Source organism: Corvus moneduloides, chromosome 2, assembly GCF_009650955.1.
Source record: "Corvus moneduloides isolate bCorMon1 chromosome 2, bCorMon1.pri, whole genome shotgun sequence".
Lineage (NCBI taxonomy): Eukaryota > Metazoa > Chordata > Aves > Passeriformes > Corvidae > Corvus > Corvus moneduloides.
The window spans coordinates 93,276,074-93,300,764 of record NC_045477.1 but is presented as its reverse complement, the minus strand read 5'-3'; the positions used below and the strand labels follow the sequence as shown (position 1 = coordinate 93,300,764).

The 24,691-nt window shown below is 41.5% G+C and overlaps 1 protein-coding gene across 2 annotated transcripts in view; it reads left to right on the top strand.

Annotated features, from left to right (window-relative positions):
* The first annotated feature begins 5,276 nt into the window (after positions 1 to 5,276).
* The window catches only part of RFX8 (RFX family member 8, lacking RFX DNA binding domain), a 32,474-nt gene continuing 13,059 nt past the window's right edge, over positions 5,277 to 24,691 (top strand). The window contains exons 1-11 of one of the 2 annotated variants that reach the window (XM_032100381.1): positions 5,277 to 5,425; positions 8,754 to 8,877; positions 11,613 to 11,674; positions 13,177 to 13,263; positions 17,638 to 17,688; positions 19,165 to 19,225; positions 20,230 to 20,364; positions 20,444 to 20,521; positions 21,041 to 21,154; positions 21,800 to 21,950; positions 23,379 to 23,437. In XM_032100381.1, the coding sequence (XP_031956272.1) occupies positions 5,334 to 5,425; positions 8,754 to 8,877; positions 11,613 to 11,674; positions 13,177 to 13,263; positions 17,638 to 17,688; positions 19,165 to 19,225; positions 20,230 to 20,364; positions 20,444 to 20,521; positions 21,041 to 21,154; positions 21,800 to 21,950; positions 23,379 to 23,437 (1,014 nt within the window). In that variant the 5' untranslated portion in view covers positions 5,277 to 5,333. Of the gene's footprint in view, positions 5,426 to 8,753; positions 8,878 to 11,612; positions 11,675 to 13,176; positions 13,264 to 17,637; positions 17,689 to 19,161; positions 19,226 to 20,229; positions 20,365 to 20,443; positions 20,522 to 21,040; positions 21,155 to 21,799; positions 21,951 to 23,378; positions 23,438 to 24,691 lie in introns of both variants that reach the window. The other variant, XM_032100380.1, reaches the window with a different exon arrangement.

Sequence of the window (24,691 nt, the reverse complement as noted above, 5' to 3'; positions counted from 1 at the left end):
GAGTTAACTGTTAACTGTATTGTCATTTAATTGTGTCAAACACTATGCTGAATCTTTCAACAAATACTTTCAAGAAAATTCTTGGTTACTGTAGCTATTTAAGTGAAATATTTTCACCTGTCATTTTAATTAAGACAAAAGAAAGAAAGCATTTCTTTTCAAAGTAAAGTCTGTATTTATTTTTGTGGAGGAGGGTGATGTTTTTCTCTCTTTTCAAAACTTTCGTAGTTGGACTTTATTGTGAACACATTTGAAAGCTGCCCTTAATGCCATTTCTTACTTCAAAACTAATTGATTCACTGTGTAAACATTCCTGACGCACAAATACAATCAAGGGTCGTTTGCATGTGGTCTGCAAACCAGGCACAGGAGCTAACGTAGGAGCTGCTGTTTCATCCACTAGCCTCTGAGATAGATAGGGCTTTTCTGTATGACTCACCACTGCTTTTATTGTACAGAATTTTTTTTCCTGTTCAATTTACTCTAACATGCAAGCCCAGCATCATTATTTCAGAGTTTATAGCACAGCTGTTAATAATAGATTGTTCTATTAAACAGAAAGTTAACTCCAGTATGCATGCAAAATATAGAAAACAAAACAAAACCACAAAAAGAATGTATCAGGGCAGAATCATAAAATGATACTTCTACTTGGAGGAGCAAGCACAACATCTTCTGCCAAGCAGAAATGAAGCATTTGCTTTCTCCTGCAAGCATTACTTCAGCCTCTTCTGGACAGATAGGCTTTTATCCATTTCTCCATCTTGATGAGTCACTGTATAAACTGTTTGGCTGCCCTAAGCTGGTCTAAAGAGCAAGAAATATAAAGAGGAGGTGTCAGCACACAGTGGAAACTACAGTCCTCAGCTCCACAGTCACCTTCCTAGAAGCACTGCCCTATACTGGAGCACGAATAGTGACCAGCAGAGCCCCATGGGAAGTGTTTACACCAGAGTCTCTCCAGACGAGAGGGACAGAGCTGCTCAGACCCTGCTACCAGCTGTGGCTCGACCAAAAGCAGTCAAAGAATTTGTCCTTCATCCTAGTTAAAAGAAGATCAGTAGATGACACTGCCTTGGGCAGCATCTGGAATTAATGATGTTCCAACAGACAGTTAAGTGTTTCAGTTACTGTGTGGAAGAGCTTTTCACCCAGCCTCTCCACCAGACACTCCAAAAACAGGTGATTTGAAATGAGTGAAGGACTGAGTGATTGTCAGTCATTGTGTCCTATCTCAAGTCCTAAGTGTTTCTAATGGCTTCACATCTTTCAAGAGATCTTAGTCATGCAATGATTGCATTGTTTGAATCAGTTTATTCTAGTCATGATGGGACACATCCCAATTTACATATTATTTTGTGTTCCCAGCTCCCTCATTAATGTTTAATGCCTCAATTCAGCCATCAATCCCCACTCAGCAAAACGATTCAGCTAAGTACAGATTTAAATTTAAGCACATTCTTAAATGCTTTTCTGAAGTGAAGCAGTCTTACACACGCTGACATGCTTTGCTGAATTGGATTTTCATACACAAGAGTTCACATGCCATAGGTATTTGGGAGAGGAGCCTTCCTCTTCCTCATGTGCATTCATGTCCAAGTGCATGGCCTGTGAAGGACATAGTATTCTATAATGTTAAAGCATTATATTTAAGGAGAAGATGGCTGCTGATTTGGTTTTGCTGCTGCTTCAAATGTCATGACACAGCCAGAAATAAATTTTGTAGGTTTTTGATTCTTTCAAGTGAGCTATTTCAACTAAAGTTTGAAAGATAACTACGACTCTGAAGATCTCTGCTCACAGTAAACTGATCAGATTGAGGTAATGCCCATCGTTGGCATTATTCAGATTTTAAAGGAAGGAAAATGAGTAAACCTTTGCACAGATGTAATGTTTTCCCTGGTAGGCCAACTAGTAGAGATAAAAAAACCTAAACAAACAAACAAACAAAAGCCAAACCAAAAAAATGTACTGACACATTTCTCAAATTGGGATCTTTGCCTTTGTCCAACAGGACTCTTACACCAACAGTGACCCAATTCTTTTAACTTTCATATGGAAAAGTTAATGGTTAGTTGCTCCAGGACCGAGGTTTGGTGGTTGTGAGGGAGAGATTTGTATTTTCAATTTTACTTTTCACGCTCTTTTACCCATTTCTTCCTACATGAGAATGAATGCAATAAATACCCTTCAGGCCTTTTCAACTCTGGGGGAAGATACACTTTACTATAGTCACATATTTTCATTGCTGCTGGTAGTGGTGGAAGCTGTAGTAGATTCACTTGCTTTTATGATTGTTTCATACATACTTTAGCTTAAGTATTAAAAAATATTATAAAGCACTTATTTTTAAAACTGTAAATATCTGAAAGATGTTAGCACTTGCCTTTACAAGCCAGCTGTCACCAGCAAGAGCTCTTACATAATCTGATTACCCTACAAGGCATCCAAATTTCCCAAGGTATGCAAATCTTCTCTTGAATATAGGATGGGGGGGCTGAGGGCAGACAGTAATCTGAACAGGCAATTTTGTGCTAAAGACAGTCCTTACAATGTTTTGGAGATGTCTATTACCTCAAAGTTTGGTTTAAATTTGTCCTAGTTATGGGTGAAAGTCAGAGGAAGGAAGCTTTTTTCATACACCTTTTAATCAGTTCAACCATACTCCTAATTTTATACCAAATCTTTTTTCAGTCAAAGCGCATGTTCATTATATACTCTAATTTTATGCAAGGAGTATGTCCATGACAGCAATAAAGAGCTTTGCAGCTTTCAGCTTATGCAAGAAAAAAGACTTACTACAGCTTGACCTAATCTACATCTACCAGTCCTATCTGACTGCTTTAAACTAAAGAAACAGATTTCAGGTTTTCAACCAAATTCTACTAACAGCCTGGCATTTAAAGTCAGAATCTCCCTTCTGTCCCACACCCCCTCCCCCACCTAAAAAAAAAAAAAAAGCAAGTGTTGGAATTATCTGAAAGGTAAAGAGTCATTTTTGGAAAAAAATGGGAAAACCCTGATCAAATAAAAGTAGTGTCAAGACTTGAACAGCACACAGATCTGTCTCATTATCTGCAAACTAGGCAGGAAATTCTGTGGCCTAATTGGTATCTCTCGAGCCATGGACAGTAACTGGACAGGTTTTTTGTGCAGCATTTGCTTCTTTTCATCAAAATGTTTCTGAGTATTAGGTGTTGTCCAGGGACTTTCTGATCTGTGTCATTTCCCTTACTTCAGTCTGTTACCGCAGTAATATTCCATTTACCATTCTTCAGTTTTAGATAAGTTGTAAATGTTTTCTGGGGTTTTTTCCTGCTAAGGTGTGTTGGACCTGGGGAACTTCACTGTGTAGAGGTTCAAATAGTCCCAAAAAGTCAGCTGTTGGTCATGAACCTTGAGAACTATGACCAGGACTAGAAGCACATGCAAACACATAAGCAAGCGAGTTGTTGGAAACTGGAGATGAGGTTTCCTCTTCCTTAGGTGCATGGAGTGGAGGGCACTGCTCTGAGTGCAGAACGGACAGGCACACCTGAACTGGCAGTGAGTGTCCCAGGCAGCATCTACTGCCAGACCTGCTGCAGAAGCTCCAGGAGTACTTACATGGAAACATCACACAAGTCTTACAGTCACTGCAGTATCACTGTTGTCAGTTCTTACAACAGCTGCTTTAACCTGAGAAAGCTTTCACTCTACAGTATTTGCAGGAGTTTTTGCTGTCTAAGTTAAATGTCCCACAGAGGAGGTCAGTAGAATGCAGACATACAAAATCAAGACCAAAAACTGAAGGTACTGAGGGAAGGTTCCAAAATCAGCTTTTAAGTACAGTTATTGATGACAGACTGTACTGATTACAATTAATATACTAACACTAACCTGTGTTTTTGGCAGACATAATTTTCAAGGCTTTGGTTCAGGGGCCCTTGAGTGAACAACATCTTCCCATGGGCTTCTCAACACAGCATAAGGCTTCACAGATTCAAAGCAACCTGTACCATACATGACATCTGTGTGCAGTACTCCTCAAAACCAAGGTACATAATGGGGCCAGAAAACCAGCAACCTGCCACCTTTAATTCCCTTTCCTGGTGTCGTGCTCCCTGCCCCTGCTTTAATGCTGCCATCTACCAAGGTGTTGGCTTTGGTCATATTGTCATAACGACGGAAGAAAGCCAGTCTGTGTCATACATGGGGATTTCAGGAAGCTAATTAACAGGAAGGAACTGTGGGAGTTTCTGAGAAGCTGAGCTCTGATGTAACCCAAAGCCATGAACTAGTAAGCTTTTAGATGCTCCAGCCATACATAATTCATGTTTGTCAGTCACATGGCAGCAAAGCTCGTTTTGCATAATGGATACTTGTGATGGAAAAGTGCTTACAGGGTTTCAGCAGAGCAGACAGACCTTTCATCTGAGAAATTAAACAATTATGGGAATTTGACATGTTCCTGTTGAAAACTCTGAAAGCAAGGCTTTAAAGATGTGCAAAACCTACTAAGATGGCACTCGTGATCACAGAATCATGGAATCATAGAATGGCCTGGTTGGAAGGGACCATAAAGATCACCAAATTCCAAATCCCCCTGCCACGGGCAGTGACACCTTCCACTAGACCAGGCTGCTCAAAGCCCCATCTAACTTGGACTTGAAAACTTCCAGGAACGGAGAATCCACAGCTTCTTTGGGTAACCTGGGCCAGTGCCTCACCACCCTCACAGTAAAGAATTTTTTCCTAATACGTAATCTAAACCTACGCTTAGTTTGAAGCTATTCCCTCTTCTCCTGTCACTACGTGATATTCAGAAGTACCGCCGCACGATCGGCCTTTTACACCGCTTTCCGATTTGGACAGAATTCCTTTTCTCGCCTGCAGTTCCTACAAGAATCCCGTCCGGCGTCAGAGCAGTGGGTGCCAGGAATGCCGCGTGGAGCCTGCCCTTCGCACCGGGGCCGCGGCTCCCCGGTGCCCTCCGCAGGGCGCACAAACCACGGGGCCGCTGCGGGGAGCGCCGAGGAGCGCCCGTGCCCCGCGGGGCTGTGCGGGGCTGTGCGGAGGATGCGCGGGACGGGCGCGGGACGGGCGCGGGACGGGCGCGGGGGATGCGCGGGACCGGCGCGGGGGATGCGCGGGGCGGGCGCGGGGCGGGCGCGGGGCGGGCGCGGGGGATGCGCGGGACCGGCGCGGGGGATGCGCGGGGCGGGCGCGGGGCGGGCGCGGGGCGGGCGCGGGGCGGGCGTTCCCCGCCGTCCGTTCCCCGCCGTCCGTTCCCCGCCGTCCGTTACCCGCCGTCCCCGGCAGGCGCCGGGCCCGGCCCCACCATCCCGGTACCAATGGACGACACGGAAGAGCAGCCCGTCCCGGAGCCGGCCGAGATGGCTTATTTCGGCCCCACTTCCCTCACCTACCTCCCCGTCCTCCAATGGTGGGTGCTGTCCCTTTGCCCGCTGCCCGGGATGGGCTGAGGATGGAGGTGGCGCGGCTGTCTCTCCTTTGCCGGGGGCTCGCAGGATCTGCCTTGCCACAGGGAGTGTAGGAGTCCTGCTTTTAGCTCTTCTCGCGGTTTCTTAGGGCAAAGAGGCTGGTTTGCTGCAAAGGCCTCATCATTATGATGATGCACAAACGATAACAGGAAAGCACGGACATTTTCCTAGAAGTCCGTCTCGTGCCACAAGCCTTAGTGATATGGAGGTGGTTTGACATGGGGGAGACGGGATTTTGTCTCAGCCTACTCACTGGCTGGGATCTGGCCCCTGTCAGCCATCTACTTGGTGTGATGCTGCAGGGCAGCTGGCCAGGATCTCCCTGGATGGCCACGCGTGCCTGGTGGGCTCTTATAGCACCTGGGTGGTTGTGAGCAGGTGGCACAGTGGCACTCGGGGTGATGCTGGGCGTTTGACATTCTCCAAGGTTATGTTTTCTTGAGCTGAAGGTAATGGTTGAATTCCTTAATGAGACACTTTCTGTAGTGGAGGAAGGTTGTCACCATTGTTTTCTTGGGCTTTGAGAAGACCATCATCTGCCTCATGACAGCTAAAGAGAAACCAGGGTAACTTTTCTTCTCTCCCCAAGCACAGATGTGTCCTGCTAGTAAATAATTTTGAAGCTTTGTGGGAAACAGTAACAATACATACAATCTTTTAACTTCTATTAAATTCTATTCCCCCTGCCAGCCATACTTGAACAGTGGGAGTTAGTCTGTGTTTTTACTGTGATATAGACACCACTGCTCCCATTTCAAAAGGACTGAAGGAAGAGATTTATACAAGGTCATTCATCCAACAGGTTTGAAACACACTGTAAAACTGAATCATAAGCAATCCTTGAAAGGATGAACCAATGATTTTTTCTTCATCATGACAACCTTTTCATGTTTTGAAAAATTTTAGATGTTCAGCTTCATTTCACAGTTGGTGCATTGCCAATAGCAAACCAGATTTTGGTCCAGAAATGGTTTAACAGTAGACTTGCCAACCTGTATAATGGCCTGGCTGCTGAGGGTTCACACAGAACAGGTGGCAAACCCGAAACACTTGGAGTCTATGCGAGGTCCTAAAATCAATCCGATAATAAACTCCACCCAACGTGTGGATACATAGTATATAAATGGAGGAGGTCTTTCCCCCTGTGCTTTTTCTTTAACCTCCACCTTTCTCCCTTACCATGCTTTCCTTTTGATTTTGTTGTCTTTACTCACAGTTTTGTTTTGATGCATGCCATAAAAACTCAGGTTTTGAAAACCTTGGTGCTAATAGGCAAGAAGATGAGTGCTGTGCTCTTTTCTGTGTGGATTTTTTTCCTGATAGAAATATTTTTGTGTTATGTGTCAGCACTAAGAAGATGTTTGACTTACTATTTGAAAAAGACTGGCAGTTTAATAGACAAAAAAATCACAAAATGGAATTCCCAAATACTTTGTCCCTAAGTAGTTAAATGCTGAGGAAAAATTTTTGGCAAAAACCAGCTACTGAAGCATGAATTAATTTCTGATGCAATTCCAAAGACTCTTGTGGTGTTATATTAAGGATGAATTTGAACTTAAGATTAATCTCCTCTGAGATTGCTCGATTGTGAAGGGTTTTGAGATGCTCTAGAAGAAAAAGCATTTCTGCCTGCTGGGAGCCAGAGCTCATCAGGACTCTTACGTAGAATAAATTTCATTTACCTTTTAGCCTGATGACAGGAAATACCCCATTAGAGCAGCAGATCCCCTGTCTTTGGGTGCAGGTTCCTGCTCAGGTCTAGCCATGAAGCCTTTCCTGTTGGATGGTGGGGCTGGAGGTGGTGAGGAGCTGGCAGGAAGCCCAGCACAGCCTCTTGGGTTATTGGGTGAGAAAATGGTCTTCAAGGAGGTACAAGTGAGGCATTTGAGGGTCTTTTGCTAGGGAGGAGGAAAGCTGGGGAAGCAGATAGCCTTCTTCAATGGAAAAGGGGGAGGAGGCACAAATAACAGGTGAGGTAGACATCATCAAGCTGCACAGAGACCATCTTCTTGCTCAGTCTGTTCTAGCAAGCCAATTTGCTGTAGACCTTATCCACTGTTGTTGTGGTTCAACACACAACTGTCTACTGCCAAAGCAGCTAAGATAAACAACTGGGTTGCCTGAAATCAGGCTACTAAAACAGAGGATGCTGGTTTAAAATCCAGCTGACTTATCTCACCCAGTGAATGTGAAAAGTCTGCTTTCCCAACCCACTCGATTATCAGTAAAGATACAGTGAGTAATTGGCACTGTGCTGCACTAGCATTCAGCTGATACATTAATTAAATACGCATAAATAATTTGGTAGAATGGAAACAGAGTCAAAGCAAGAAACTGCCGTGATACGAGCAGCATGTCATGCTTTGAAAATTAATCCCTCTGCTCCTTTGCTTCAGCTTTGCTCCCGTATTTGTAGTGCAGCCTATTATCTTCTGACATCAAAACCATTGGCATTATCTTATAATTAAAGATCATTTTTTTGCTGGTGAAGGTAATATCTTAGGCTAATAAGTAACCAAGTTTACATCTTCCTCACCGTATTCACACAAGTAGTTGCATTTACTTGACTATGACCATTATGAAAAGTAGGATGAATCAGGGATTTGCTGAAAGGGTGGATATTTAAACACCTAAGCTGGTTTCAGTCCTGGCAGTTCTGTTATATAATAACTGTAAATTAAAATTCTGTTCTCTTATTAAGCTTGTCCTAAAGTCAGTGAGGTTATATGAAAATAGAATGTGGTCCTTTATAGTTTGTGCACTCCGTCCCAAAACACCATATTGCACATTTTAGGTGAAAAAATGCTCATATTATTATTTTTGGTATAGTGGATACCTTTCTATTTAGAAGACCAAAGTTATATCCTTTCATATAAAAACATTTTGCATATGAGAAATTCTAATATTGTCTGTATTGGTGTTAATGTTATAATGGTATTACTAAGCTGTGTTGTTTTAATTTAAAAATTATGAGAACTAGTTAATTTCTTAGCAGAATCTCACATGAGCTCTCTTACATGTTGAAAACAAGGAAAATAGAGCTTTAAAAGTTAAAAATAGAGAGTATACATATATATCTATTTATATGAAAAAGTCTATTGTTTCCCAGGATACAGGTTAACACAACGGACGTAGCTCTTTTTCATTCTATGTTTCTATAAAATCAGAGTGACTATTACAGAGTTCACTGTAAATCTGATGAACTATTAAAATCTAACAATTTTTTCTTCTAACTCTGACATAAACCAACTGATGATTTTTGTTTTAAAGGCTAGCTGATAACTTCTATTTATGTGGAGGATGCACTGTACCCTGTCGGCTACTATATGAGCTGTATATTGAAACCTGCAATCCGGATTTCAAGATTCAAGTACATCCATCCACCTTTGGAAAGGTACAGAGTAGATAGGATATACAAGATAAGAAGTAGGGATGCCTAAGCAGAAAACCCCTTCATCAACTATACACACTGCATATCAAAAGAGATTAAATAACAGAGAAGAATTAATATGTAATGAATTATTCTTGTGCGTTTTCTAATGTATTTCTGCTAAGCCCTCAGGTAGATGTATTTATATCAGAGGAAAGTGCATTGTTTGGGATGGAGTTTATTTTCTTCAGGGAACTGGTGTATGATACTCTTGCAAAGATTTCTTCTGCCAATATATTTTAGAAAGTTTTACCAGTTTTCTGTTTTTAACAGCAGAAAGTTAAACAACTCATTCCAAGGAGATGACTCTTCTGTCTTTAAAAGACATCTTTGGTGGTTACATAGTTTTATACTTTCCCTTTTAAGTAAACTTGGGAGATTTTGCTCCAAACACACCCTAAAAAGTTGTTACAGGATCCTCCAAGCAAAACAAATGCAGATGTAAAACTGAATCTCCTTCTAACAGTTCCACTCTTCTATTACACAGGGGTTGATAAAACCCACAGAACAGTTACCACTTAGAAATCCCAATTGCAACCAACACACGTAGCTATTCAACCTTTTTTAACAAATTGAGGAAGATAGCCTTGTGATTATCTCTTGTTCAAGACTTTTTGTTCAGATCTTCCTATTTTTTACGGCTAACATTCTATTAATTCCCATAGTAAGAGCTACTAAGCATTGTTTTAACACAAGCCCAAAATAATTTAAGTACAAGTTGTACCTGAAGTCATTTTCATTTGTGTGGCTAACCCCACTCTAGGAATCATTTATCTCAATTCGGTTGAAGCTAATTTTTTTACTGGATAAGTTAAATCACTTTTGCTGGAAAATAAAGATTTGAGTGAGTGTTCTGGTGTGATTTATTACCATAGCTTAATGGATCATCACCCATCAGCTAAGACTGCGGGTAGAATTTGCCTGGCTCAGCGTAGATATTGGCCAAGAAGCTTGTCACCTTAAAACTGTCTAGGTAGCCAGTGGAGAGAAATAAGTAGTTACAGATGTTTTCTCACACTAAATGAGTCACCTCAGACAGCTCAGATGAAAGGGGCCTCAGAACTGCCATTTGTTTTTCCCCACTGACTACATAGTCTGCAGTGACTATCTTAGACTTCTCTGCCTTGTAGCCATGTAGGTGAGATTAATCCCATCCTGCCTGTACCCTTCCGGTGCTCCAGCACAACTGAGTTACCACCTGTAAGCTAAGCCTTCTTGTGGTTTACCTTAATGTGTTTTCCTTTTAAGCTGGGACAGGCAAAGATGAAGCATGAGTCTGGTCACATAGAAGAGCTGACAAGCCAGAGCTGCTGTGGGCTGGTGTTTGCAACTATTTGCTCACAGTCTTAACCAACCCTGTGCACTGCAGCGCAAGCTAACACATCCCACAGGAGCAAGTTGGGGTGCAGCTCCCCTGTGCCTTGAAATGGTCTGTCCTTCTGCAGCAGGAGAATGGACTGTGTAGCAAGAAGCTGAGGAGGGCAGGAACTGCAGCAACCCTGGTTTAAACTGAGTGCACATGTAATCAGTTACCACAGCCTGTAATGGGCTGAGCTATAAATAAGTTACCAAGCTGCAGTAACCTGACTGTGCTCCATGTGTGTGGACTGCAAGGGCTTTTGCAGTCCAGCCCCATGTGGATCAAACTATGGTGATTGAAGACACTACTAATCTCATCTGCCCCATCCCTCTGCCCAAATACATCACTGTCTCTGTAGAAATGGCAGCGGGAGGAAGGATATGTCTTGTGCCACAAAAGCCCCAGCTTCATAGGCTGCCCTTTTAGAAAAATGGGATTATGCTGAACTATCAATTTGAGAAAGGGAGCAGCTGGGGTGGGTGCATGCAGAAACATGCAAGGAACAGGACCATCATTAAAACTAGAGGAGCATGTTAATGAGTCCTTTTTCAGGCCTTTGGACCAACGACACACACTTGGCACAGAGTCCAAGCCTTGTGCTGCTGAGTGGAGACTCTCCTCACTCCTCGCTAACAGGATGTAAATCCTCTGTTCCTGCCATAGTGGGAATATTAGAGTGTCCTGGGTTAGTCCTGGACCCAGGTGTCCTGAGTTAGTCTCTGTTTTCACAGGACAGCTCATGCAGAATAATCGTAGTGAAGTGAATTATTACCCTGACAGTATCTAATTACTGTGTAGACCCTGACCTTGACAGATGCTGCATGACCTCAGTTCACACCACCATGGTGGTCAAAAGGTTGCTTTGCAGCTTGATGATTCAGGTCCTTTTAAGACAGATAAGTCAGGCCTTATCCTGTCAGTACATCTTCCAACAGTAGGTGGGTAGGTGAAGCTCCTCGTGTGAGTAAGTCCTTCTTAAATGAATAAGGATTGAAGGTCTGGCAGAGTAAGGGACCATCAGGACACCTTCAAGTTCCCCCAGCTGATTGATCCTGCCCTGGCTGCAGGGAGTCTCTTGGTGTAAGCACTGTTTTCCCCTGCAGACTATAAAAAAATTTCCCATCTGAGAGAGGTAATCCCTTAAGTGACTTAGCCTTGGATCCCCAAAAGCCTGATCGAGTTTAGTTCAACAGTTACCATTTGAGAGGTATGTAAGAACAGGTATTAGCCTGGAAATGATGAAAAACAAACAAAGTGATTAAAGACAAAAAGTGTGGCAGATACATTTTTGCATCTTAGAATGAATTTGCCAAGTATCTCCAATTTTCTGTTTATACAGCTTATTCAGTTGGTTTTCCCAGGCCTGGTGACAAGAAAGCGGACCACAGCAGGGAGTATCAGGTATTGGGTTTGTGTCCTTTCTTTGAAAATGTAACTTATAACTATTCTAATAAAATTTGAAAGTGGCTGACTTTTCAGCCCCAGCACTGCAATATGGCAGCTGAATTTTTGGTTGCAAGTCTGTAACACAACATAAGATCCAGAGTAATTCCTGGTGTAACCAAGGACATTAAAATAGAGTTAATTCCATGAAAACCACCACATCAGATCTGCTTTGGTAAGGCATGAATTCCAGATCGGACTGCTTTTTAAAAGACTTTAGTGCTCCAATTTTTACTGGCTATTAACAGCATGGTTTGCATGAAGCGTCTGCCAGACATCACAACCTTGCTGAGAGCTCTTCAGACACTGTGTTTCTAGGCCGGGAAAGACTGGCTCTGGGATGCACAGGGGTGGCAGCCATGATTAATGTCTGTATTGTGCTTCTCGTCCTTGCACACATCCTTGGAGTGACCCAGCACATACTGATGGTCAGTGGAAGTGCCGTACAGTTTTAAACCATTTAAATCAGACAACTTCAGGTCCTCCTCCTAAATGTAATTTCTTTTCCCCTCCCTCTCTTCTAGACCACAGATACTTTGATGCTTTTTCATATTCAAAGTTATACTCACACTCTGAACATCCAGACTAGGAAAAGAGGTGTTTTAAGGGCATTGAGAAAGAGTAATTTTACAAGCATTTTTTGTAGCTGTCTAGTGTGGGCTTTGAGAACAATATGCCTTTACTTGATCTGTGGCTTGTTTCCACTAGTCTGGACTTGCTACCAGCTTGAGCCAGGAAAACCTCTATTTTGGGCTATTTTGGGAGTGCCTCACCTCAGACACTCCTAGGCTCCTCCTCATAGCAGACAGGATTTGGGATGGTGTTTGGTAGCCCCAGCCAACATGCTCTCTCTTCCCATCAGCAGAAGGTTACCCACTCCTGGCTGCAGGTGGCCCCAAACCATGGCACTGCTCCCGTGGTTCCTGGTGGCCCAGCCTGGGAGGAGCCAGCTGGTAGCACCTTGCTAGCAGAGATGGTGACTCTGTTGCTCACTGAACTCAGACAAATCTTAGAGAAGGTCTGGCAGTTGAGTTTTAGCTTGCCATGACACTGATGGGCCATCCAGTCACTGAGCTACTGTAAATGGCTGAGGAACAGCTGCACTACGTTCTTCAACATCTGTGGGGGTATGGGGACCTCTGTCTGCTAAGAGTCTGGTTCCTGACTTCACTAACTGTCCTGTACAAATCTGAGGCCCTCCATTCACTGTCTTATTTCATTTAGAAGAGGGCATCATTCCAGGGCAAAAACTGTTAACAAGCGTTTGTAAAAAGTTTGTGTAATTATTTTCTGTTGGGGAAAATAAATATTCAACATAATTAAAAAAATAAATATAGCTGCTACTTGATCTTTTCTTGGTTAAATAGAATGATCATCTGCTTTCAAACAAGGATTATGAATTATTTGCTGACTTGTTGAAAAGCATATGGTTGCCAGTTCATCTTTTTTTATTTTTCTAGATATCAATATGATGGAATAGCTATCAAGAAGGAGTCTTCTTTTTATGCACGTTTTTGCTGTCTTCTGTATGAGCAAAATTATCTCAGGTTTGTTTTTTAAAATGTTTTAACCAAAAAATGACACATGGCAGTCTATATGTTTTGTGAAAATCTGTAAGTCATCTGTTGAACACTGCCAGTAGCATTATCTTTTTCTTCTCAATATAAACACTATGAAAGTGCTGTGCCTTAATAGACAAGCTGCATTTTGGAAACAGACCCTGCCTAATTAGACTTTCTTACATTGGACAGTTTAGCCATGTAGATCTTAAGAGCAGGAGCTCATGTTGAACCTAAAAGAAGAGCTTAATATATTGGGACTCTAAATGGGAGCTCAAAAAACCCATATTGAAATGGCTTCATGACATTCTATCACCTTCCTCATTAAAGAGTAGGCTGAAGAAATGTATTGAAGTATAAATGACTGTATTGTTTTGAAGAATCCTACACACAATCATGTTATCTGGGTTTTTTACTACTAGAAACAGTACTTCAGAAATACTTCATTCACTTGGTATTAAAATACCAGATTTTAAAATCACCTCTTGTAAGAGAACATCAATAAGAAAATGTGTAAGACAAGTATAAATGGATTGCAAAACTTAAAAGCCTAAAAGCCAAAAACGAATGTAAGATACAACGGTAGATTAAAGTGTAGACAGGAGCATGTTGTGGGCAGGAGAGGAAGAGTTCTCATGGTTAAGCTCATGGTTCAGATAAACAAACCACAGGCTTGAATTTCTTCCCAGAAAAAAGAAAAAAAGGAAAGAAAAACAAAACAAAACAAAACAAAAAATAGAAGAAGGGAAATTCTGCCATTTTGTAAGTTTCACACTCCTTTACACTGAAGAAAAAAATTAGGTGCAGCCTATACCTTGGACTTTGAAGACCAGGCTTGTATCCTCATTCTCTTACAGTCTTGTACATTACTTTAGTGTGCATATGGGAAAATTCTCCGTTCTTTAATATGGAGATCTAGCTTTATTCTATGGCATGAATGCTAGGGGCATACAAGTCAGCCGATCAAGGACCAAGGTATCTGGTGATGCTGAAACTGTTTCAGTGTCCGTGATAGTTTATATAATATTTACTTAATTAAGTGCATGCTTTAGAAGAACATGGAAAAATTACACCCATAGGTTTGTTGCCTTCCTTCACAGGTTTTATGGCAGGTAATGTTGCAGAAGTCCATAGAGCAACAAGGGTAAATGATGAGACAGGACAGAGGATCAGGTTCTGTAGACGATCAACTGGCAGTCTTGTTGTTTTGAGACTAAACAAATTATTAATAGGAAATTTGAGGCTGCTTTCCCATGACACCCTTACTGAAGTGATATCCTTCACTTCCTCTCTACCCAGTACAATCAGAATAGGCCTAAGGTTTGACATCCACAATGAGGAAAGGTCTTGTCTGCTGTTTAAGGAATATTGCAGGTCTCTGGCTAAGTCTCTGCTGGTCTTTCCTTTTCAAGGAAGGAAAGGTGTTTCCCTGCAGCATCACTTGAAAATAGCAATCTTGATGGGCATAAAAGAAAAGCTGATGGTTCTGGTCATGTGAGAGATGAGAGAGAACAGAATTATTTGAATTGTTGCTCTCTTTTCCTCCCAGTGTAGAAACATGAGGAAAAAATGCATAAAGTAGGAGGAACCAAAGAAGCAATGTTAGGTGAGTTTGGGGCAGGTGCAGAAAGAAGGACTTTAGCCACTGCTGAGAGACAGATGCACCACATATGCCAGCATAGCTTCTGTCTCTGGCCCTCCTCACGGAAATGAGCCATCTCCTTGGATGGGCTGGGGAACACCCTGTAGCTCATGCTTGACCATAGGGAAGATGCTGTGCTGGCTGCAGGCCTCCCCCTTCTTCTCCACCAGCTGCCAGAGGTGCCTGCCCAGACATCTACTCCTAAAAAACTGTATTTAATTTGACCAAGCCAAGGAATAGGATGTGCATTCCAGGGAAAGGGCTGATATCAACCAGCCACCTACTGATCTTGATATTGTTTCTTGAGATAAAGCTGTCCTATTGAGACAATTGGCATTCTTCAGTCTGGAGAAGAGAAGGCTCCACGGAGACCTTATAAGCACCTTCCAGTACCTAAAGAGGGCCAACAAGAGAGCTGGGGAAAGACTTTGTACAGGGGCGTTTAGGGATAGGACAAGGGGCAATGACTTGAAACTGAAAGAGGGTAGACTTAGATTGCGTATTAGGAAGAAATTCTTTACAGTGGGAGTGGTGAAGCACTGGAACAGGTTGCCCAGAGAAGCTGTGGATCCCCATCCTTGGAAGTGTTCAAGGCCAGTTTGGATGGGGCTTTGAGCAACCTGGTCTATTGGAAGGTGTCACTGCCCACAGCAGTGAGGTTGGACTGGATAACCCTTGAAGGTCCCTTAGAAACCAAACTATTTTACGATTCTATGATTCTATAACTTTTCAGATTAAAATAAATTCAAAATATAAAGATTGTATTCAGAAAAAGATCATCTTTCTAATTGCAGTAGAAAAGTCCCATAACTACAAAATTATCTTGTCAGATGTTTCCTTCATTTAAGACAATTTTAAGAAGACACTAAGCTGTTGAGTGAAGCCAGACAGCTGAAATTAGAGCTTCCACTCTAAATACGGCTACATCTCTGTCTCAAGCCACCATGTAGGCCCACAACACCTGGGCAGATGGGTGTCAGAATTACTTCTTAGTATCTCATAAAGCACAGCAGGAGAAAACAGAGAGAAAGCAGTAAAAAAGCACAAAACATGGCCAGAGAAGCATGAGTAGCAAAACTCTGAAAGAAATAATTAGGTCACATACTAGAAAAGCATCTGCTTCAACCAAGTAAGTGAGTTAGTTGCCATTTGTGTGGAGTTTTGTAAGTTCTTTGCAATTAAGTCATGAAGGAAATACCTCATCTTTACTGTCCTATCAGTAGGGTTCAGTACTTTTTGAAATCACTGTTAATTTTTCATTATCCAAGAAAACCGATAAAACCAGAAATGGAAAATTCTAGATTGTTTTTTACTTATAAAATTGAAATTTAGAAAAAGTTATTAAAACTTGAAGACTTTTTTACCTGCAAGAATAATTTTTTTCTCATACAAGTAATCATATGTATAAACACAGCAGGGTATGACCTATAACATCTCGGTTTTTGAGAGTGTAATCATGCGGAAATTTCCAGATCAGAGGGAGGATTTTTAATGTACCATTTCAGTGCAGTCCAGTGCCAGTTTGTTTTCCAGACCCCTCTAATGGGATATACTTCTCTGGCTTGTTGCCATTTCCCTCTGGCAGAGGCAGGGGGTATCTGTTTCGGTGGTGAAGGTGTCCTAAATAACTACTGCGCCCTCCCATGCCCGAATAAAGTCCAACATGCAGATGCTTTTTCTATCACACCCGCCAGAGGGGAAAGTGGATCCCTGAGCCCAGCTGAGAGACCACAGTATCCATCTAGCCTGTGGGTTGGTGAAGAAGGGAATGGTTTCAAAACTATGAACCACTCTTTCTAATTCCTGAAAAGGCTATTTCTTGACCATGATAGACAGCAACTGATGTGGTGCTGGTAGTGAGGAACTAGGCTTCTGAAGGATCTGGCAGCTTGGAGCTATGCTTTTTGATGTCACAGGAATGGCAGCAAGATTATTATGATTTGCCTTTGAATACAAAGAAGGCGTTAGCAGTCTGATAGTTGGTGGGACTTCGGATGTGTCAGGGTTGGAACATATTCACCCAAGGAGTGATGAGGATGGTCTTACACAGCACCTGTGAATTGGTTCATTTAGAAATCTTCAGTTCTTTGAAGTTATGTGTACCACAGCTCTGATGATGGTGTTTATGAAAATAGTGTAAATATATGCAACTGTAGTCAATGAGGTCTCCAAATGTATTACAGACATGAGAAAATACGGTATTTACTGATTTGCATTACAATATGATGTGTTCCCTCTTAGAATGGGAGCTTTGAGGACAAGCTCTCCCTAAAATGGTACCCGGTCTGACTCAGAGTACAGCAGTGTTTAAAAAATGTCACTGAATTTTGGTTCTATAAGAGTTGCTTTTTTGATTCTAGTAATAGGCAAGGTTTAGGCTCCTGACTGTCTAGTGAAGCAAACCTATTCGTTTTTAATTTAAAAAAATTTATTTTGATTCTAGCAAATTAAATTTACTAATCTCTGTGTAATGTGACAGTCAACAGCATGCACATTCACCACCTTCCCTCCTTTCACTTTTCTTTTGTCCTTCCCATTTATGTCTCTGTTATTCTTTATTTCATCCCCATTCTTGTATTTCCCATTTTAGCTTTAGTTCCCTCCCCATAGTATCACCCAAACTCTGCAAGAGAGATGGTGAAACTCCTTGTGATTTTGCTGTCACCCATTTTCTCTTTCTCCCACCCACCTCCTCTTTTGTGTGTTCCATCTTTACCCAGGCACTGCTCTCCGGGGGAAATGAACATCTCTGATGTGCAGCCAAGCACCAGGTGAGTGCCAGCCCCCTTTGCTAACAGTGGGAGCACATAGAACTGTTAGTGTTCTGTAGGTATTTGCACTCAACCATCAGCGAGCTCCTGGCTGGCTGCTGGGGCACAGAGGAACCCATGCAGCACTCCTTGTCTCTCCTCGACATCCCTGTGTCAGGGGAGTGGGGAGCCAGTCTGCCGAGGGAACCATCACACTGGAGGCGAGTGATGCTGATACGTGTTGCCATAGTAGCAGCAGCAGAAGATACAGCTGGCCGCCTTCTCAGGGAGAGCAGGAGCTGGAAAATATTCATTAATTTTTTTTCACAGGGTTTAGAAATCTGCAGGAAGGATCTATTTGAAGGTGTTATGAAACATTTCTACTTACATGTGTTTGCCTTTGTCCAGTCACCACTTCTAAAATGTTTGGGGAAAGAGTCACCAGCACTACCAAACATACTCAGCACAAATGTTGTGCCCTGTCTTGGACAGCCAAATTAGTTGTTTCACTGGAGCACAGCCTTCATGGCACAGAGTAAGGCAGAGGGAAAGGTGGCAAGGGCCTGTCCTGTGGATGGCAAAGAGTGGAGAGGAAGCATTTTCACTGCTTGGAGTTTACAGGCAGATAAGTTGCTATATTTTGTTCTCTGTCCCTTCAGGACATATGGTGGTATCCTGCTCTGTAATACATCAGAGCAGTGAAACCAAGTAGCCAGGATTTGATTAGATAGCCTGCCACCCTTCAAAACAGCCAAGTCCAACAGGACCCTTGAGTTTGAAATGCCTTCCTAGACAGTGAGCAAGTGTCAGCAGCAGATGGAGGCTTTACTGGAGACATCCAATTTTTGCAGCATGTCCCTTTTACTAGCAACATTGCCTCTCCCTCTGCTAGCATTAGCCTCAACAAAACAGGCAGGGAGAGAGCTAGGAGAAAGTACAGCAAGAAAGCAGCCTGTTGTGCCTGCTTTCAGCAACAAGCCAGTGGTCAAGCCTTTGCAGGTCCAGGTAAATTCTGTCTGTGTGGAACACCATGGCCAACTTGTAAAGTAAATGGGAAATAGTCAGAAACAAAATGCCATCTAAACTGATGTACGGTGCAGAAAATGTAGTAACGGTGAAGCCTAAGCACAGGGATTATTATGCTTTTGTTATTTTCATGTTTGTAATAGTTATTACCATTCCAAACAAAATGTAACTGCAAGTACAAACCCATGGTTCTGGTACAAGAAGTTCAAAGACATTGCACTGTTAAATGGTCAATTGTCATTAAAATGCATGTTTCAGTTTTATCTTAAATTCAGAAATTGGTCTCTAGATTTTCTAGAAAATCATGGGATTGCCAAATGACAGAAAAGAGAGCGGGGTTTGTTTCCCAAATGCAATGCTCCAACCTAGTGCAGTCTATCCAATTTGAGCTGATTTTCTTACTAAATAGAGAACAAATCAGTGAGCTTTTGAATGTTTGGTTTTTTTCTGTTATATATTTTATCACAGTAGAAGTTCCTGGAGTTCTGAAAATGCAACTGATTACAAGAAGAATAGACAAAAGAAAGGAACAGTGAGTTTCAGATACATTAGACATAACAAAATATCTATGTGTGTGTTTAATTATAACTGCTATCTAATATGTTCTGATGAAATACAGCTAGCCCATCTTCTTCAAAATAATCCTGTGTAATCTCACTACATTCTTACTTCCCCCACTCCTATTTTACCCATTAGGTAAATATTTTTGTCGTCTTAACGTCAGCTCAAATAATTTTGTCTGTACTAAAAGCGGAAATCGTGGCTGACAGATCAGGTTTTGAATATTAGGGGAGTCAGTGGGGCACAACCTTCCTTGCCTGAGGCCCACGGTAACAGACTTTCATGCTGTTGAGACAGCGCCTTTTCAACATGCTCAGAGTTTATTGGCATGAGAAGTATTTAAATACTAGGATATGATTAAGAAAAAAGAGCACAATCCCTGCCCACTGAAAAGGGCCAATGCAAAACTATCCTGTGGCAGTTCTCCCCTCAGCGAGCTGTCATGGGATGGCCTGACACCAGGCTTGTTGGATGTCAGCCAGCAGAGCATGAGCAACAAACTTACATGGACCAAAGTGAGGAAAAAAGGAGAGGCTGGATGTCTGTCTTACATCTAGCAAGTGCTCAGGTGCAGTAATGAGTGCTGTGACAATGACAGCATTCATTGTCACAGCTGGGACATGTGCTGTCATCCCAACAGCACAGCCAACTATCTGCAGCCTTCTCCAAGGGGTTACAAGTGTGACACAGGTGCTATAGAAAATACATATGGAAGATATGTAGAGCATTAAATATTCATTGGTTTTGAAAAGAAATTCATGTACAGTTTAGGATTTAAATATTTAGGCAGTCCTGCTTGTTTCTTTCACCCGCCCCTATTTTCTAAAAAAAGACAAGCATTTCTCTAAAGACATATATCTTATTATAAAATCATGTCCTACAATTTCAAGAAAATACTTAATACCTTCAACCAAACTGACAAGTTAATTGCAATCTTCTCTTTTTATTGTCCAAAATATATTCTTATCCATCAAGAGTAAGAATTTGCAGTATTATCCATCTGTCATTTATCTGAAGACTGAACAAGAGGCATTTCATTACCTTTCTCCTGATTTCAACCAGTTCTTCTTTGGAGAGCAAGCTCAAAGTGAAACATACCCTTATGAATTGGTACGTTCGAAGTATGTGGCCATAAAACAAGTCAGCTCTTTTCCTGTGAGATCATTTTGTATCCTCTTTTTGGTAACAGATTGCACTGCTTGCCAATGACTACTACAACTATTGTCAAGTTATCTTAGAAATGGTGAGAGAGACCAAGCTTGACAAGGTATGCCTCTTCTTTAATAACATTTACTCTGACAACAGCAAACAACTGTAAGGGTAAAATTGTGTCTGTGTAGCTTATTTACTTGATGGTTTGAGCTAAGGTAGATGATTTATGGACAAAAGGAGCATTCAGTCAAGTTACTTTAAAATTCTGAATTAACACAATATGCTCCAAGAATCTGAGTTTGTAAGCATATCCTGAGCCCTCCTGACACATCAATAAGTCTGAGCTGAGCACATAAAACATAGCCATGGACACATATCTTTAATTACATCCTCATATCCAGAGCACAATTCTTTCTTTCCTCTTTTATACTCTGCCTGGTGAGGTTCACCTTGCTGCCACTCCCCACAGAACGCTTCCACTTACACTGGAGCCCAGCCAGGATGGGTCCAGGCAAAGAGTCCATCCCCATGGTCATTCCTTTGCTTCTGTGCATGTGTGTTGTCTTACTGAATTACACTTCACATTCCACGAGTGTAAAATCAGTGAAAATTCATAAAGGGCTTTGTGTGACAGGTGGAAGACTATATCATGTCATTCTGGACGTCTCTGCAGGCTGAAAGAATGGAACTGATGTGCTTGCCAGATGTGTGCCAGCTGTTAAGAAGCTATGATAGGTATCTATTCAAGGTACTGTACACACATTTGCTTGTTGTAATTATGCTATTACATGTTTGTGTCTTTTTGGTAGTTCTAAGGAGAAGGGCCCTCTCTTTCTTGTTTGCTGTACAATGGGAGTTTATTCCTCACCTCTATATTTTGGCTTCTTCTGAGACAGCCCAGTATGGGTTTTGAAAGGAACCAGTGGAATTTCAGATAGCTTCCATTTTGCTCCTATGTATTAATTTGAAAGTTCCTAATATCAATGGAGTGTGCTGTTATAAATGTGGTCTGTGGTTCTGGCATGAGATTATGTGACTGAAATTTCAACTGATAATGGTTTTCCAGATTATGAGAGTCACTTTTCCCTTGAGAACACTACTGCATTTCTCAGTGACCTTCCACATAGAAATATGCAGTTTTCTGATAAAAATAATTTGCTTCTTATTTCCAGCAGGTCATTAAGTATTGTCTAGAAATTAATTCAGGAAGCAACATTTACTCTTAGGATCTTTTTCCTTCTGCGAAAAAAGGTAGCTTAGCTCTTGCTTAATTGTAAGAAAAAAATGAGCTTCTTTACACTTACATTTAAACTATCAATATAATTTCATTTCATGCTGCTGTAAATATCTGTGGTACACCAGTCACGTGCAGCAGCATGAATTTGTATTCTAGGAATTGGAGAACATCCTGCTTCCTGATTTCCTGGACGAGGTGCCTGCACAACACATAGACTCAATCCGATCATTCAGTGAAAATGTTAAATGTTGGATGCTTATTCCTTTGGGAGGTTTTCCATTACTGCTTCAAACATCCAAATCTAATGGTAGGTTTGAGTAAGAGAGATATTTTCCAAAATAATATTTGGTTAAACTGCAGAGAAGATTGTATTACAAAACTCTTAAATTATTTTTAAAAAATTTTTAGCTGATGTAATGTTGATAGTAGCAACTACTAGAGTTAGTTGGGATACAGTTAAAAATAAATGGTCTTAGATAATGTGTGAGAACAAATTTAAGCCGAAAGTATTCCCAATTCATGGTAAATTGAATTGAACTTAAGTCTTCTTACAGATCTGTCTCTTGCCATGATTGCTTTGGCTGTGTAGATGACCAATAGTATGCAGCATGCCCTCTGAAACTCAGATATTATTCTCTCTTCCTCTTACAAGTGGTTTTACGCTGATAAATTAATTAATGGCTGTAGCACAGGCCAATATAGAAGGAAAAAAACCATAGTTCCATAGGGAAAATATAACTGACATTAGAGGACGATTGGAAAAAATCTGTACTCTACAAAGCTATGTGTGTATGTGTGTGTTTGTAAATGTACACACACGCGTTTATTTATACCTTTAATGCTGAAGATTCCGACTAAAACCTCATGTTGCTCAGTTGCTCATTGAGTGAAGACCAATTCTGCAGCAGCAAAACAGAGCTCCTGTGTAGGCAAAAGATTTTATTAGGATTCATATGCTCAATACCACAGACAGACTTAATTTTGGCGTTTCTTACATTTGAATGCTTGACAGAGCAAACGTAGTAGTGTGTTTTGAGCATGTGCATGCATAGAAGTATATGTAATTAATCAGCTGTGACTCTATGTATATACATCCTGGTCTTTCTGGTTTGTACAAACATCACAGAAACAGAAATTTTCACTTGAAAATCGTTGTCTGTCTACAGAAGTTGCTTTATATTCAGTTTTCCTGCAACTGAGAAGCAGTTATTTATTTTATTCTGAAGCAGGGTATTCTTGGACCATGCTTTTCATAATTACATATAACACATTATAAACAGGAGAAAAGTAGAGCAAAAGAAACCAACTCCTATTAACAGTGCTGAAGAATTATAGATGCATAAAGGTGGAAATGTAAACTGTCTAAATAAAATACAGCAGGTTTAGATTTAACGTTGCTTTCATTCACCTGAAACCATACAATTAAAAGAGCATTAGTCTTAATTAGGAAGTATTAAATGTAAGAAAATATTGAAAGTCTTCTTCCTGTGCATCATGGATTAATAGATTCACAGTGAAGGAGAAGTGGTGAGCTGGGCAGCTTCTTGCAAGCTTTGAATGCAAGGGTGCCCAGCCCATCCCATAATGCTGGCTCCGTGCCCCTGCTGTGCCCTCCATTACCCTCCAAATCTCCCCGAGGGAACTACTTTCAAACTTAAAAGATCTGTCTTCATTTATGTATTTTAGACTGTAAAATATTAATGATGTGAAACACCTGCTTCTTCTTCTTTAACAGAAGCTGAAGAGTTTGTAAAAAGGCTCAGGAGACAGACAGACCTTTGCAACATGGTCAAGGTATGTTCCAGAATTCGTGGGAAAAAAAGCTGGGAATCTCATTCCTGCCAGCAGTTTGCACTGTTTTTGAAATGCTCCATTGTAGGACAAGAGCAGCAGCATGGATGTGCTTAACTGTACACTGACCATGCCCATCTCTTCCCACACTGTTAAGTATGCTGAGGGGACATTTTCCTCCCTCTGGATTCTTCTGAAAGCATCTGATATGTGGCTGATGGTACCCGACGGAGAGAAGAACACAGTAGTTGGAAGGGTCAGACGACAGTTTCCAGTATCTTTGCCCATCCATGCCAAAGTCAGTCAAGAGCACATGCTGGAGCATTCCCTCCATTGTTGTCCTTGGATGCTTCTGAATCCTTGGGGTTTGAGGTGGTCTGGGCTACAGCAGAAAAAGGAAGGTCACAAATAGGGGAGAAAGGAAAAGAGAACAGGAGGTATATTCTGTCCTTCAAACATGTACAAGATTTTCCCAACATGCCACCTGATTTCAATTGTTACTCAGATGGAAGAAGGGAAGCAGGGAGAAAACAAAGGAGGGAGGGAGGGAAGGACAGGAGGAACTGCAGCTTCTTGGACTACTAAACGTAGCTTTTCTTTATGGGAAAACTTCATCACCAGCAGCATACAAAACACACCCCTCCTATTACTTTAAAAAGAAAAAATGAGGTTTTTTTTTAAAAAAAAAAGCACAAACATTCATAAGGATGTACAGGTGTCTACCCAAGAAAAAAGCTGATATCCATGAAGTGCTGAATGCTCACAGTTTCCATTTACTGCAGCAGCCCTTGAAGATACTAATACCTGAAAAGCTCAGATTTATGTGCTTCTAAGCAGAGCTTCTCATGCGTTGAAGAGCATGATCCAGCAAGATCATGAGTGTCACCTATTCCCAGACATTTGCACTTGGTTTGCATACTCGGACTTCAAATCATCCTTCTTGTGTTCAAGCCGTGATGTCAAAGGCCTGATTGTAGCTTTTTGAGTCTTTCCTTCCAGTTCTTAATGTGTGGAAAAGCTGCAGAGAGTCAAAATTGGATTTACACCCTCAAGATTTAGGGCAAGAGAATTGCAGCACTTGGGGGAAATTCTCTAGAAGAAGCCTCTGGGTGCACTACATCCCTTTTATACTGTTTAACCCACACAAATAGAACACAGCAGACCTGACAATCAGGGTTGAACTTATGCTTGTAGCTCTCACAAGTAAATTATGTTCGTACCTTCTGTAGAGCCTCTTCAAAATACAAGGGAAGAGCA